General features: G+C 46.0%; 1 protein-coding gene across 1 annotated transcript in view; it reads left to right on the forward strand.

Moving 5' to 3' along the window:
* The window catches only part of LOC149344339 (uncharacterized), a 138,490-nt gene extending 129,087 nt beyond the window's left edge, over positions 1–9,403 (forward strand). Inside the window, exons 9-10 of the mRNA XM_089547218.1 lie at positions 6,547–6,703; positions 9,228–9,403. Coding sequence (XP_089403344.1) covers positions 6,547–6,686 — 140 coding nt within the window. The 3' untranslated portion in view covers positions 6,687–6,703; positions 9,228–9,403. The remainder of the gene's footprint in view (positions 1–6,546; positions 6,704–9,227) is intronic.
* Positions 9,404–16,415: the final 7,012 nt, after the last annotated feature.

Here is a 16,415-nt window from a genome sequence, read left to right on the forward strand (position 1 = left end):
CGCTGATACGTTGTTTTGACTCACTGTAGCACTTAAATCAGCCGACTTCAAGACCTATAAATACAACGAACGACGTATCACCAGTTATACTGCCGTTTTATAGCACATCACGCGACCTAATTCCCACTACACGTCGTAGCCGTCGTTATGTTGGTGAAACCGAAACAGGGTTAAGAAGAAATTCAAATATAAATGAATTATTATGTGAGGTTGGATGCCACGCAGTGCTCCATGTACACCAACGTCTATCGCACCGTTTGAAAGAAGAAGACACGCAATCAAAAGTTTGGTGGCTATAGTACTTTATTGAGTTAGAGCAGTCCTAACATTCTGATTAAAGATTTACGCAAATATGTAAAAAGGAGGAGTAATAACTCAAGATTTCACATAAACCTGACGTGCAAGTGTTTAGAATTGGCGGTAGTACATTACAGAAGCCTCAATCAGGCTTCTTCCCGGGCACCAGACCTCCTGTAAGTTTGCTGTCGCATATACTGGGTACCATTTTCGCACTTCCCAGAGCCTACAGCTACGGGTGGGTAAATCTATACGATAGATCATCTCATTTTGTCGGAAAACAAGACGTATGCCGGGATGCAAAAAAAGTGGGGCTGAACCGGGCCCCGAACCGGTTCGGAACGGTTCCTTTGAATCGTTCCGGTTCGGGTTCAGTTCCAAGATGGCGAAAAAAATATGGGTACGGTTCGGTTCCGGTTCCGGGCGAAAATTCGGGTTCGGTTCTGGTTTCGGGTTCAGTTCCGGTTCGACACCCTGCCCTTAACCCTTCTTTCTCGTGGTCGGCACTGCAAGACTCAGACGTGTTGCACTCGGACTCCTCCATAGAGATCCGAAGTACTTCTTCGCCCTCAGGCGGCTACCCTAGGGTTCCCTGTGACTGAAGCGTCAGGTTGGCCTTTACTTCAGTGCCTACTACCTCAGCACTAGCTACACTTTTACTTCAGTGAGGAAGCGACACTCTGGTCTGTTCTTCACTCTCTGTGGTTTTAGTTGCAGGAAAAGGCTGTTCCACAACCTCACTCTCACTAGTGGAGCTAGTTACAACCTCTTCCGTGGTTGTCAACAAATTAGACTCGTTAGTCTTCCACCCGGCCTCTCCGGGGTTAAGCTACACTGGATCTCTGACGTTCCTCGAACGCCGAATTTCAGCAAACTTCTTCTGAAGGATTGCCATCTCTCTTTCAAAAGCCCTTTCGGCCTCTTCCTCTCGCCTTTTCCTCTCTTTCTCTTCTCGAGCTCTCTCTCTTTCCTGGTCCACCCATTCTCGCAGTTTGGCTCCGGCCACCCCCACCTGGAGGCCGACCTCTATTAGCTCCTTTAGCTCCTTAAAGCTCATATTTGGAGAGCGAACTCTACATTCAAGGCAACGAATACCTCGACACGGTGAACATCACTAACCGCTTCAGCGCGGCACCTCACAATATCGCTCTGCTGCTAACGCTCGTTTACGACCCCTTCGTAAACTCCTTCCGACTCTTTCTCCGTTCTCTGCGCTTACAAACACCAAACGTCCTGTCGCGGACGTCAGAATATATTGTCACTCACACTTCACGCACTTTTACGTGGGAAGCTCCCAGACACCCTTAGAGCGTGTGGGGATAGCGGTCTCGGACTCAAAGGAGATGCCCTCGAATCAGCGTGGCAAGCTCAGCGGAGACCAGCTACCAAGTGACAAGAGGTTTTTGGGCGTTCGGTGCCCAGCTTTCGCTGGTCGCAAGCCAGAGAATGGGTCGGAGCCAAAGGTTCACAAACAAAACAAAGTTTATGCAGCAAAGAGACGATACAGAGGATTACACAATCACTAGTACAATCACATACAAAGTGATTAACAAGCAATGCAACTCGGGCAAAGTTAAACTCGAGAGAGAGACTACAGTACAAAGAAAATATTGCACCTAAAGTGCACTAACACAAGAGAGAGAGGTAAACAAACAAAACACAATTTGTTCACCGGGCACTGCGGCAGTCAGACGACCAGAGTTCCACGACGATGCCGTCCCGCAGACTGGCGAACGTTGCCTCGTTGGTCCGATGCTGGCCGTGTGGTGTTTTCCCGGAAGTCGAACGGGCGCGCTTCGATGAAGCTTAAACGGCGGTCCGGACTGACTTGACAGCGGTCAACGTCCTTCTTTTATAGGCTCGCTCTCCCGTCTGTCTGTTGTACGCGCCAAAGTAGGCGCGCACATACACGCAGTATCTCCCGCGTAGTTTCCCTTACTTTCTCTCGCCGGCCGCGCGTCCTCATTGTTTAAAGTCAGAAGACGTTTCGCGAAGGTTTTGGCTAGTTCTGGCGTGGCGCCGCCGCCGACGAGCGAGGGGGACGTGTCTTAGTGCACGCAAGGCTACGCTCTTTTCCCCTCGTCAGCAGTAGAAGCAACTCGGATGTTCTAGAGAAATCATCGGCGTGGATGACTCATTCCCTTGGCGCACGCCGTGTCGGTGAGCGGTAGTGGAGGGGAGAGGTTAGCCACGAGCTTAGGGGGGCTTTTCCTTCTCTCCCGTTCGGCTCGCGCCGGCGAGACGCCGTGCGCGCGGCGGTTTTTCTTTGTTTGTTTCTAAAATGCGCCGAATTTTGTGACAGCGGTGGGCACGTTCTATCGCGTTTGGTTCTAGATTTAAATCTAGTTTTTCTTTGCACAGCGCAATAACTTTTTCCTCCGATTCAGTCCACGATTATTTGTCGCTGTTATCTAAGCCGAAAAAGAGCAGGTTGTTTCGGCGCATTCTATTCTTCGCGTCTATGTTGGCGGCCTTTAGTTCAGCGATGTCCTGCCTAATCTGGCTAGTATCTACCTTTCTTGCTGGTGATATCGTTTTATGCTTGTCTAATTCGAGCACTGCTACTCGGTTTGAAAGTGCAGTTAGTTGTGTTTCTTGGCTGATTTGGGTTGGTTTTAATTGATTAAGGTCGGTACTTATGGCTGTATGCATGGTGTTCTTCTATCCGCTTGAGAGCATCTAAAACATTGGAAAGGTTGGTTGGTCCGGGGCCAGAATTAAGTTCAAATTTTCGCGAAAGCAACAGCATTAGCTCAGATAGCAAATCAAAGGCAAGTATGTCACATAACACACGGAGCGCAGTGCGCCATTTCAAGTCGTAGGGGCACGACACCGCGAAAAGACAACGATCACTACTGCGAGTCTCCTTAGCGCAGTCTAGGTAACTAACCTGGAAGGCCAATACCGAGGTGAACATCGTGCAAGAGTCGGTGTCGTGCCCCGCCGAGCTGACGTTGTGCCGCAGATTAAATACTGTTGCCTCTGGCCATGTAACTGATGACGTTGTCGAAGGTGGTTTCCAGGCGAAGGTGTCGAGCAGCGCCAGATATGGGAGGTCAGGTCCGGTTGATACTCTAGATGACTGTTCAGGCATCCACGAAGCTGAAGAATCCGGGAAGAGCAGTGTAGGAGATATGCAGGAGTCCAGGTCACGGCGCGTACCAGCAGAGAGCCGGTATGACAGCACCTGGAAGGCCAATACCGGGATGAACATCGTGCAAGAGTCGGTGTCATGCCCCGATTTATTATTGTATTTATTTTACTTATTTTATTTTTGTTTATTTTGTATATACAAAATACATTTTGTATATATTTTGTACATATTTTGTATATATATTTTTTTATTTATTTGCCTTGCTTTAATTTTTAAAGTTATGTTTTCCTGTGTGCATAATAAAAAAGGTGTCTATCCACTTTTAGGGCGTTTGTCACGAATCTTGACAGGAACACTACATAATCAAAAGGAAAATAAGCGTAATTGAAGGCAAGATACATGCGTGTCGGATCATTAACCTCAGTGGTACCACCTGTCCCCTGCACTTTAAAAACATCATAAATTGTTATCTCATCTGCGACATGGTTGCATGGTTTTCATATCAACCCAATAGCATATTTCTACGTGATGTGTTATCTTCTTGCAACCGTTTCCTGAAGTAGCACGCAATACCGAAGTGTTCGGGGTTCCCCGAATACATATACTTTTATGTGCCATGATATCTCATCTCAGCTTGTGCCGTTCTGGCGACATGCAATACTCGGGGCATAAAGAGCAAGGTTCGAATGCGCAATCATCATTCCTACCCAAGGTTAACATACAATAAACGCTAAGTGGCAGTAGATGTGCCGATATGCTGTTTGCTAATAAAAAATGTTTTTTTTGCATATGTTTACCGGTTGAAATGTTTCTTTTTCGTTGCGTACACAAACAAAATGAAACATGTTCCTATTCACTGTCGGTGTGTCAACAATTATGAGCAAAGCACTGGACATTCAGCAAGGGTATTCGTGTAGTCCAGGGCAAGATATGGTAGAATAGTAACAGAGGGGATAATATATTTTCCCTTTATTCATTTCAGAAATCACACGAAAACTTTGATACTTACTGTAAGAGAATTGTTGTTGCACAAGTGCATTTCGCACTGTGCTGCCATCATCAGCCTTGGCAATGCGAGGAACTGGCACCTCTGGTTGTAGCACTCATTCTTCATCGCTACTGCATGCGCTGCGATGCTTGGCAATGCTGTGCAGCACATAGCAGGTGAAGATGATTGTTGAGCACTGGTGAGCAGCTATTCGGAGCTCGCCATGCAGGTAATGGAAGCGCCGCTTCAGCTGCCCGATCGTCCTGGAAAAGCAGTGTCACCCGTAATTCCCGCAATCGCCCTCCAACATGGCAGTACCACGCAAACGTTGATGCATGCGTCCACTTTAGGCTATTTCCTGCATGCTGCGATCTGTAGACGGTATACCGCACAATAAAATTCTGAAAGTTAAATACCTTTATACTGGATAATGTAAATTTTCACTGGGCAGAATTCATATTCGAATGAAATTCGAAAACTGCACTAATGACCACACCCGCTAGGGAAATTACTGCTGGTTGAAATAACTTAAATACCATACTATGCCCAAAATAAGGGCAGTGCAGACAACCATAGTCCATGAGCTAAAGGAGAGGTTCACCCAGTTTGTTTTAACGCCCCAGTGTCTAATCAGCACAATCAAAATGTAAAAAATGCTGACCAATAATGCACACTTTGCCATACTTTTCTACAGTGGCATGACCGAGTAATCACGTACTACCACCAGAGCGCAGTAGCGTACATAGAGCTGTGAGCGTTCTCTTCATGCGTACTTCACGCAACCTGTTTGCTTTCCAGCGGATCATGAAGGCTCACCTCTCTACAATCGCCCTCGTTGTGCCGTACGCAGCGCCCCAGCGTTGAGCGCCTTTTTCCGGGATTGTCCGCAGTCCGGAACGGCGTCATCAATCACGGCCTGCATGGATATCCGCTGTCTCCGAGCGGCACGCCGCTGTAAACACTATCGTCGAAGCGTTGGGCCACGCTGCTGTTCGCCAGCATCCGCGCGTCATGAGTGCCGCCCGGCCACCGTGCGACCGCATCGATGATGCGGCAGTGGCTATCAACCACCAGCAGCACTCGGCCACTGCCTGGACAAGAGCTGACACATTACTTAGCAGCTTAAGCTTAGTAAATATTTCGATTATAAGGATTTTATTGCTAACAGATTTATAAAGAAGGTGCAGGCATCCTATCGGCCAGTAGAGGAAAGTTTTTTGTTTCTAACAGTTTCCGGAAAATCGCTCTCTCTTAATCATGTACTGGAACAAGACCCAAAAGAGGCGCTAATAATTGGTTTCCGTCCCCGCACTTCCTTTATTTGAGGTAATTAAACTCGCTAACGACAAAAAAAGGCGCGTGGAAGTGAGTAATTCTCTTGAAATGCATTATGGTTTATACCAACAGTCATTTGCACCTAATCCATTCTGAATTCGTCGAACCCCGGAGTGCTTTCCAACGAGAAGAATAGCTTTTACCATACAAACTTTGATTTACGAAATCAGCGCTCGTTAGCGCATCTCCAGAATCGTCTACATCTCCGTTCGTGAAGCGATAAATGGGCATCTGGCTCTCGCTTCCTACGGGATGTAAAAATTTCTATTGTTTTCAAGAGCGTTTGTCTCATTTTCACGTTTGACGTCATCTCCATTCCGTATATCACGGATGAGTACACCTTCCATACATAAATGCTTGGCTGCACCTTCCAAGACAAAGCAGCACCGCGTTGTCTTCGGTTTGTAAGGCATAAGAACAGCCACTATGGTTTACTAAGAATACGCATTCTCGAGATGAAATCAAGCTTCAAAAAACTCTGACTGATCACATGTTCTCGATCACAGATAAGAATTCACGTTACTCAAATGCGATGTTGTAAGACTTACCCACAGAGCCTCGCTTTAACAAAACAATTATTTAGGCATACTTAACACTACGATTAGGTTCTCTTGCGAATTAGATCAATTAGAGGCCCTTTAAGACGTCCTGCGGACTTATGTTTTGAGTTGACCTCAGAGGTGAAAAGGCCCAGTATTATGTTAGTGCGCCAGTACGCAGCTTGAGTAGGGAGCCGTAGATTTGGATATCTTTTTTGGTCCTTCTAGCATGCTTGCGCGTGTAAAACTTGGAGTTCTCATCTGTTGCCCTCCTTTTCTCCTTGCTGTTATAGCTCGGCATTCCTGGTATAAGCATCTTCGTGGTGGAGTGTACATCGTGGACGCCATCCCCACCACAGAGACGGGAAAAATACGACGGCGCGACCTGGCCCAGATCCTCCCATCGCTGCAGAGAATCGACCACACGGTTTAGACAACTTCAGAACAAGAGTGAGAGTAAAAAACATATTCACGGTCTCTCACCATAGCGTAGCCAGGAATCTACTTCATATGGAAGTGGAACAGTTAATCGTTTTTGACGATGAACAGTGGCCACTATATAGCCCGTGCTTGGGCCATGTGTCCGCGAACCATGCTTTATTAAAGGCCCAGTAGCAGTATTCTTGCGATGTTGATTTCTTTTTCTTTTATTCCCTTCCAGCAATTTGCATAAAGTCTGCTGCGTCAGAACAGCCAGCTTACGTCAGCTGCACGCCGTTAACTCATCGTGTTACAATTTCGCTATCGCTGTGCACAGTTTAACAGCGGTAACTGTGTAAATTGCACAAAAGACTTTATCCCAGTGAACGGCGTCGAATCGCGTTCTAGGTCGGCTGTATATTTATTCTGCGAGAACTTCACTTTGTAGAAGTAGTGAGTGTGTTACTTAGACTGGATGGACACGGCGCCTTCGCGATTGATGTGCCATCTATGGTGATGTGGCTGAGGCAGGCCACATCGCACAACGGTACCTAGGTGGTCCCTGTAAGCACTGAAGATATGCTTGCGCGTGGCACTTAAACCTTTTCGTCACCAAAAGTTGTTGAGCCACAACACCGAGGGTAACCGCGTTTTCGATATTCTAAAAACAGACAAGGATATTACTTACGATCCGCTACACGTCTCTCTATAATTAAGGAAGAAACAGTAATAGTTAAGAGGTTAGCTATTCAATATTAGTTAACCATTCTACTAGTTATCACGTCTTAGATGAATTGATTAACTACAACGCTGAGAATGCTACTCCAGAAAAAGCACTCTCATAACAAAAAATGCATATTTTTAAAAATTGTGTAAAGTCTTGCGTAAAACACCCTGCATACTTTCCTCTGGAGAGATCTTGTAAACTTCCACTCATAAACTGAAAGTGACAACCGAATGCACTCGTCCCATTTTCAATATCCTAGTTTCTATTCACAGTTCCTTAATCCGTTCCAAGTGCTTGATCACTTGTAATCAATTACATCTTCCGTACTTTTATAACTATTTCATTAGATTTTAAAGCAGTCTGGTCAGGGCAATTCAACTACTTTTGACTGTAAGTGATTTCCGTTATTCGGTTACTTTCTTCGCGAGAACCAGTTTTAATCAGCGGCAGTATTTTGATAACCGCAATCTGACGCCATAGACTGGTGGTGCAGCCCTGGTTCCTTCGTGAGGGAGCAAGAACGGCCCGGCTGCGCAGAAGCATCGCGCGCGATCATTTCGAGACCATAATCGGGTAACTGCCGTCTTCAACGGCAGTTTTCGACCCGACAAATATCGGCTGACCGCTCCTTAGGGATGCCCGTCCTGACAGATGGCACCGCAACATACCTCGCATTAAACCGACCTCCGCTGTCTGCAAACAGAACACGGAGGCGAAGGTGTGGCTCAAAAATACACGTCATGTCAGGGTTCTGTTGAACCAACCACCACAGCAATCATCAGGAGGGAAAGTATGTAGCCCACGCTGCCTTCTATCGCGGAAAAAAATGACAGCGCCGCAGTGACGAGGACGAAAAGCCTTGGACACGGCAATGTGTATGTTTGTTTTCGTTCGCAGCTTTCTTGCGCTTTTTTTTTCAGTATTTGCGGCAACGAAGATTGAACTTCGACCGTCGCTGCCTTTAAGGCTCTGCGGTAGGAGCGCTCGACAATACAACCAAGAAATCAGGAGCACAAAAAACGAACATATATATGAACAAAAAATCACACGAACGTACAGCCTTTGTGAAAAGTAACCAGGCTGCATGGTTTGCTTCTAGCTCGTACTGTGGAGCCCTTTCAGCTTCCCTGAAGCTGAAATGGTCCTTAAAGGTAAGGACTGGGGGTCTTCTTACCTTCCAACACCTTTCTATCTTTAGGAAAGCCACAAGGGCTCCACTATACAAGCTAGAAGCAAACCATGCAGCCTGGTTACTTTTGACAAAGATGGTACATTTAAGCTGCTTTACTGTAGTGCTATAAAGTGTGTTTTGAACAACAATTCACAGTATTGGGTGACAAAGGGTGGTGCTCCGAGTTTTACGGTGTTGTGATCGTAGCCGGTTGTAACCGAAATCTCCCATGCTCACCTGCTGCGGAAACAAAACGTTATATGTGCAATGTTGTTTTACATATATGAGGATATTAGGGCCGACGAGTGCCCAATGAGGGTATATATAGGCAAAGTTCGAGGAAACGGGTATTTGAGGGAACGGGGGATATTTAAGCCTAGGAGTTTGTGGATGCTTGGGGTGGGTGCTGGAATAGGATGAATGGGGAGGGAGGGGGGGGGGGGGTCACGTGGAGAGGAGTCGTTTGTGGAATAGTCTGCCCCTGTACTTGTGGATATGAGGTGATGGCAGCATATTATTGTTTTCAGTCATCATTATCTTGCACCGTTACCTACACACTTGATTAAGCCAACGAGCCAGAATGACAGTGTTACAAGCAACTAATGCTACCTCATGAGCTACACTTGATCCTAAGACCACATTTCACCTCTGCCCAGCCACCTCGCCACGTCCAGCAGCACAAAGCCTGCCGGGATGACAGTCTTGACGTCCGGTCCACGAGTCATGTCGAACACCGACAGGTAGTCCTCCGAGGAGAGCACAGTCGCGTTCATCTTGCTGTCGGCGTCCAACCACTGGGCTCTTTGCTGTGGGCAATAAAGAACAGGGCACTAATGTGCTACAGTGTCCCGATAAAAAGTCAGCGGGCTCCCATTTCCCGTACTGCAACAGTACTCACATTCCTTATAGCGAAATCTTCTGTAGCACTCCTCCTCTGAATCTCTCAAGAGTAGGCACCACTCTCCTCACTGCTAATGGCTTCTGAGCAGTGCCAGAAACAGTGGAGCATTATGCTGTAGTCTTTCGGGATTGCACTCTTTTATTTACAAAACCGCATTATACACTAGCCAACGCTCCCGGACAGTTTTTCAAATACTACAGCCTGACATGAAAGGCTGAATTATTCTGTCGTCAATGGGCCCACACAGCACCATCTTAGCCCTTTTATTCCGAATGCTGCCGCTGTGGCTCTGTGGTTGCGTTGCTCGGGTGCTGACCCAAAAGATGCATATTCGATCCCGCCCGCGACGGTCCTGTTCGATGGAGGCAAAATGCTTGAGGCCCGTGCATTATACGATGTCAGTGCACTTTTGATGACAACCAGGTCGTCGAAATTTCTGGAGCCCTCAACTACGGCGGCATTCATAGCGTGAGTCGCTTTAAGACGTTAATCCCATAAACCAAATAATAAACCTTTAATGGAAGAATTATTAAGTAGTGACAGCAATTACCTTCACATCACGGTACCTAAAGTACAAAGATCATGAAGCCAATACAAAAATTTGTTGCACTGCTAGAACTTGAGAAATCGGCATATCTCCCATTACAAATACTTAGCATTGGGCCCATTTCGTGCAGGTATAATTCGATTTTTGTAAAATAGCGAATTGTAGGCTTTGAACAAATTAAAACAACCAGAGACAGTAAGCAATTTTTAATCTGCAAATGTGCTCGAATTCTCAGCGCAACACAAGTCAGAACATGAGAGACGAGGAACTATTGGACGCCTACTCGATGTTGCCCTTCTGCGCCGCCTTATTCTTCACACAGCTGGTTGCAGTGTTACAAGATATTTTATTGGACAGTGCTAGCTACTCAGAACTCGTAATATTATCAAATTTTTGGCGTGAGCTCCAAGTAGTAATGAGTACAGGCTGTGGAAACAGAATGTTGCCAAAGATGCAGCCTACATTTCAGTGTTGGTAGAAAGGGGAGCTCAGCGTCTAAACCCAGGCTGTGTGTCTCGGCTGAGAGGAAATGTATTATATTTAGCCGCCACTGTTTTAAACAATTTTTGAACACGAAAATATCCGCATAGCGCTTCTTGTGGATACTTCAGCGCCACAGGATTCTTAAGCTCCCCCACCAAGCAACAAGGTGAGGCGGGTTAAACACACAAGGCACCACAGTGCAAACTGGTCCTGGAGATGCTCTGTAAAGCAACATTTTGGAAAGTGCAGGGAGAACACGCAAAACCAAAGATTGACAGCAATGAAAGAAAGACCAACGTTAGAAAATTTATGCAAACTCGTACAAAATACAATACCTTCGGTACTTGACTAATTAAACGAATAACAGATTGTGCAATATTTGTAACTCTTACAGAGCTCAAGATACATGCACGCGCCAAGTACTAATACCCGCCGCGGTGGCTCAGTGGTTACGGCGTTCCGCTGCTGGCCCGAAAGACGCGGATTGGATCCCCGCCGCGGCGGCTGAATTTCGATGGAGGCGAAATTCTAGAGGCCCGTGTACTGTGCGATGTCAGTGCACGTTAGAGAACCCCTGGTGGTAGAAGTTTGCGGAGCCCTTCACTACGGCGTCCCTAATAGCCTCAGTCGCTTTGGGACGTTAAACCGCGATAAATAAATCTATCAACCAACTAGTAATATGGGCGCTAATGCAGATAATAAAGCACCATTTACTTCTGTAGAGCTATAGAAATCAATGTGAAGTTCTACAGTGCAACGAAAGACAATGCCAAACAGAGGACAGGAGATACTAAAGCATTCATTTGCCTCCTCTCTTTCCTGTGTCCTTGCTGTTGTGTTGCAGTACAGAATCTCTCGACGACTCGCATCAACCAGACAAACAGGCACCTTCTTTTCTCACAGTACTGAAGTCAGGAATCGCTCACAAGTTTAGCAAGAGTCACTCCTCAAAAGAAACGGAAATTATGTTTAACGACGCAGCACTAGAAATGCTATTTCACACAAACAGCGCATGCATTCTCAGGTAAACATTGTAGACACTCCACCGAGGACCGCTGTTGTGTTTTTGCTGCTGCACCCAACTTGTGAGCAAGTAATAAAAAAAAAACCCACAAACGCTACTGCGTTGTACTTGCTTATAAATTTCTTTGTGCAGCAAGCACGCAGGGAGTGGCTAGATAACGACAGCTGCCTGCTGCTATTAATAACATCTGCTTCAGCTTGCATTGCTCAGCAGCTGTGTGGGACTTAAAGCAGAATTCAGGCATACGTATTTGCCATGTGCGCGCTGCAACCGCTGAAAACAAAATGAGGCCGGTAGGACGGCTAAATAGAGCATCACATCAGCTCCCCTGCTCGCGTATTTTGAATTGAGCGGTGCGGTATGCCGAGTGAGGTACCTAATATCCTCTAAGTTGCAAGAGTTTTGAATGCAGTGAATATAACTGTACCCAAGCAGAACGCTTGAGTTCATAGGGTTGAAAAATTGAACTATACGGGGTGCTGAACGAACGAGAACCCTATATAGAGGGCCCCTCGTGTGCTCGGAAGAAAGGAAAAAAAAAGTGCAAGAGTTAAAGACGTGCACGTTTTATCGCAGGGTGATAAGTGCTAGGGGTAGGTAGAAACGTGGAAGGAAGGTAGCAGTACAGACCATGGTATTCGTCATGAAAAAAAAAGAAACGGGCTGCACGGCGCTACGGCGAACGCAGTGAAAAAGTTCGCGGAATAACATGTGCACGTGGCACTCCATTGACTGGATCCCCGGTATGTGCTGCGCGCCGCAGCGCGCGGCTCCGCCGTGGGGGCTGGAACGTTACTTAGTTCTGTAGGATATTTCTGGATTTATAAACTCTACATACGCATGAAAAAAGTGGTTTAGGTACCTTCCAACTTTGCGGGCAGCTTCTTTCGGCATATCACACATAATTAATGAGCAGTATATTGGCATTTTATGAGGATCGTTGGGCAATATAAACTGATAAGAAATGTTTTCCTGTTTTACTGTAATGTGGAGACTCGAAGATTGCATTCTGTTCTCCGAGAAAATCCTTAGTTGGCTGAGAACCTGTTCGTCGAGCAAGGATGACTACTCAGCTGGCTCACCAATGCAGTTCACTCCACAGCTGCCATAATGTCAGTATTATGGACGTTCAGCATAAGCTACCTTAACTTTGCGTGCTGGTTATTATGCATCTGAACACTTATTCCTGGTCATTACTGTTAGAGACCAAACTACCAAGAGCTACCAAGACCAAGAGATAAGCTACCTTAACTTCGCCTGTAATTTAGTATGCACCTGAACACTTATTCCTGGTACTTACTGTTACAGACCAAGCCTCCCTCAAGCTGGCGTATTATGCTGCACAAGCATGAATTGTTGATTCTGTTCGTTCAGAAAAAAATAGGAGGTAGATGTAAGTGCAATGAAATCCTATTCTTGCAGCACCATAACACCAAGAAAAGCAGATGTACTGTAGTTGTTCTTTGAGATTGTTGTATTAGTGCTCTTTCGATGGCAGTAAGAAACACATTGGCCAAGCTTCTTGTGCCTTCTTTATGGATATGTTTGCTTTTCATAACAAAAGATTTTTTTGATCTGCGTGTCAATAAATGTTTTTCGTAGATGCACACACCCTGTCTACTCCCATCAAGAGCTCCAGTAGAACAGGTATATTACATTACGTTGGCATTATAATTATGATTTAAAGTACGCTTAAGAAAAGTAATAGAACTTGGAAAAAATTGTGAACCCATTGCATGCATTTTTCCTTAAGGGAGTAGGGGTGTAAGAAGCGCTAAAATGCCAATGGCTCGGCGGTAACTGCGTGTGATTCACCTCAACCCTTTAGGTCACGTCTTTGTTTTTATTTTTGGGCTGGTTCTTTCTCGAAACACCCAGCCTGAGTGATAGTTGAAAGTGCAAGACTCCGTTCTGTGGTCGGTGCCTGTAACAGACACCTGAAAACATTTTAAACGTGTTTTATTGTTTACAGTCTACCGTCACTTCTCGTGCTCACGAGCACATAAGTCTCGACTGCGGAGTGCAACTGATCCGCTACTGCCGGTCGTGCCGATGCCAGTAACCGGCACGCCACGCCCGAACTCCGGTCTGAGCCACAAAGAATATAAAGCGGCTACTAGCCTTCAAGGTGCGCTACTGCTGTTGTTGGTAGCTATGTTGCGACGGGCGACATTGCGGCTTTTGCGAGCAATTCTATACAACAGGTTTTCAATGTAAAAAAAATTCCTGCTTTCACTTAACAGACCGGTTTAATTTGAAGAAGGCGTCATCGCAGAGCCGACATTTATGGACACTTGAAGCAGAAACGCACAACAATGGCGAAGAAATGGAGCGGAGTTCTGTGCGCACTCTAAACATTACAGAAAATCAAGACAGGGATAGTGGTCACTAGTTCTTCAAGATACCTCGGATTCATCTACAATTTTATGCTTTTTCTGAATTCCCCAATGTAGCGTGGTAAACAGAGTGGGAGACATGTTTGTTTGCCCTATGAGGCACGAAGATTCTGCGTTCGTTATTTCGCAGATCTACGTCCAATGGTTGCCTATGAAAGCGCATTTTTGAACTTTTCTCAGCCCGTTGAGGGGAGAAAATTACACTGATTCTGTGAACCAGTGCGAGGTGACAGAGACTATACGTTCACCGCGCAGAGCGTTAAAATAGTGGGGATATGGTGAGAGATGCTTGAACTCCTGCTACGCTTCAAGAGCTCCGCCCTCTGTTGGCGATATTTCGGAGTCGATGCAGTCCATTCTTGATTAAAAGGGTACTCTGTGGCCCCGAGACGTGCATGATTTTAAGATAACTGTCAGCGTATGCACATGGAAAATTCACACATGAAGCGCTTATGTTTTAAAGCGAAGATCGGTAGTGTGAAACGTCTGTGCTCGCCATCGCAGACATCGAACACATCAGTGACGTCAGTCTCCTGGAGAGCAGGAAACACTCACGTTTTGATCTCTAGGTGTATCGGCTGGCCTCTCTAGAAGAGCCACTTTTTCAGCCCTTATTTGCCTTCCGCCACGATATGTGCATGGTCACCGCACTCCTGGCCAGGATTTACCGAACATGCACATAGCATTTATTTTCAATGCTTTCGCTCGCATCAATGGTGAGGAAAAATTTAAAACACTCTGAAGTTCCCTCATGACTATGCAGTAGCATGAGCCGCGCACACCGCATCTCGGACGCCATCTCTTGGCGTGCTACATATTCCGTCGCGCTCTTAGTTCCCCCGGCCGCTGCATTCTTCCGCCGCTACGACTTGTCACGCAGTCTTTGGTTGCTCATTGCTCGTACCTATTCACTACGTTTACTAGCGATATTATTCTTGACGCTAACGGGCTACCATAATTTACAATCTGTTGTTTTCTGCTCCCTTGTCGACCTTGCTTTTCTAGGCGTTCATAGAGGGCCTCCTTTCATCGCGGTAAATACAAGCTCTCCGTGGTGAAAGGGCAGCGCGCCCGGCTCAATGCCAAAGGGTCAGCGGCTTGAGGTCCGGCTGGACAATTTTGATTTTCTCCCCAATTGGTTTTTCAGATGTAATGTGGTTCTGACGTCATGAACCTCTCGAGTAATTGGCCTTGTCGTCACACCGATGGAACAAGGATTTTTGCCGCAACGGAGCCGCTAACATTATGTCCTTAAACCACGAAGGGCCGTGCGCGTGTGCCATGATGGATGTGTTTGCGGCTGCATAGGGGCGCAGTGGGAGCCGCAGGCGATGGAATAAATCGTTCTTTTTATGATAAACTGTGTGTTTTGGTGGTCTTTGAGGCCTTTGTGTGCCTGTCATAAAAATCATTTTTCTCTTTTCTTGGTCCACTTTTCCTTAACGTTTTTCCTCCTTTTCTCGCTCGCAGTGCGAACTGTTAGCAATAGAATTGTTCTGTGTAATAAGCTGCACCTCTTAGCGTATTTATCGCTTTAAATCTGGGCTCTTTATTTCCGTGACAAAACATTGTTTTCCTTTATTTTTTGCACAACTGTTCTATATTTACGTTTTTCTTCCATTTCTCGTACGCAGTGCAAACTTCTACAGCATGTTTCATGATATATGCAGACTGAGGTGATATATTCGCTGCGTCTTTTATATGTGCCCGAATTCCTGCTCCGGATTTCCGCCCGTTTCCACTCTCCGCTTTTTCCCGTCGTCGTGTATGAGTGCGCAAACACCTGCTCTACTACGAATTCTACTGCAGGAGCTAGCAGCATTTGAAATGAATCAGGTAAAGTGCTGGGATGTAGATGCGGTATTTCGGAGGGTAAAGTTTTACGGAATTAAAGTAACGCTTTTTCTTAAGGGCCCAATTATCACTGCTATACGCGACAGAAGCACATAAGCTTGCTAGAACAATGAGAGCGTGGCAAATTTTCAATCAATCCGAACATCAGTTCTAGTTATTGAGGCCTTCAGAGTTAGAAAGAGAACAATTTTTTATTTCACACAAGAGGTAAAAATGGGGGGTTGAGAAAACTTTGGCGGGGGTTTAGCAAAGGTTACACCCAAATGTCGATTTAAAGCTCTACGCATGGCTTTTAAAAGGTTTACCTTTTTATTTTGACACCTTTTCGACGCTTCTAACGGCAGTTTTGGGATCTACAGATCTCACTAACACAATGCTGCCCGGTCACGACATGTTCAGACAAGAAATCTATGGGAAGGTTCCACTGGGTGGCCGGCAGTCCGGCGACGAAGTTAGTGTAAGGATTAGTTCTTCCATGCGTCAGACGAAGCTTTTTTCTTTCCGTCCATTCTTCTAGAGAAAGTGCAGACATGTAGGTCCGATATATATCCTTGCAAACGATTGATATTATCATAAACACCTTGATATGTTTCTACGACATCATGTGGGATTAGAAATGTAATAGCGCAAACAAAGACA

The sequence above is a fragment of the Amblyomma mixtum genome, chromosome 5, assembly GCF_055824585.1.
Source record: "Amblyomma mixtum isolate Tamu chromosome 5, ASM5582458v1, whole genome shotgun sequence".
Lineage (NCBI taxonomy): Eukaryota > Metazoa > Arthropoda > Arachnida > Ixodida > Ixodidae > Amblyomma > Amblyomma mixtum.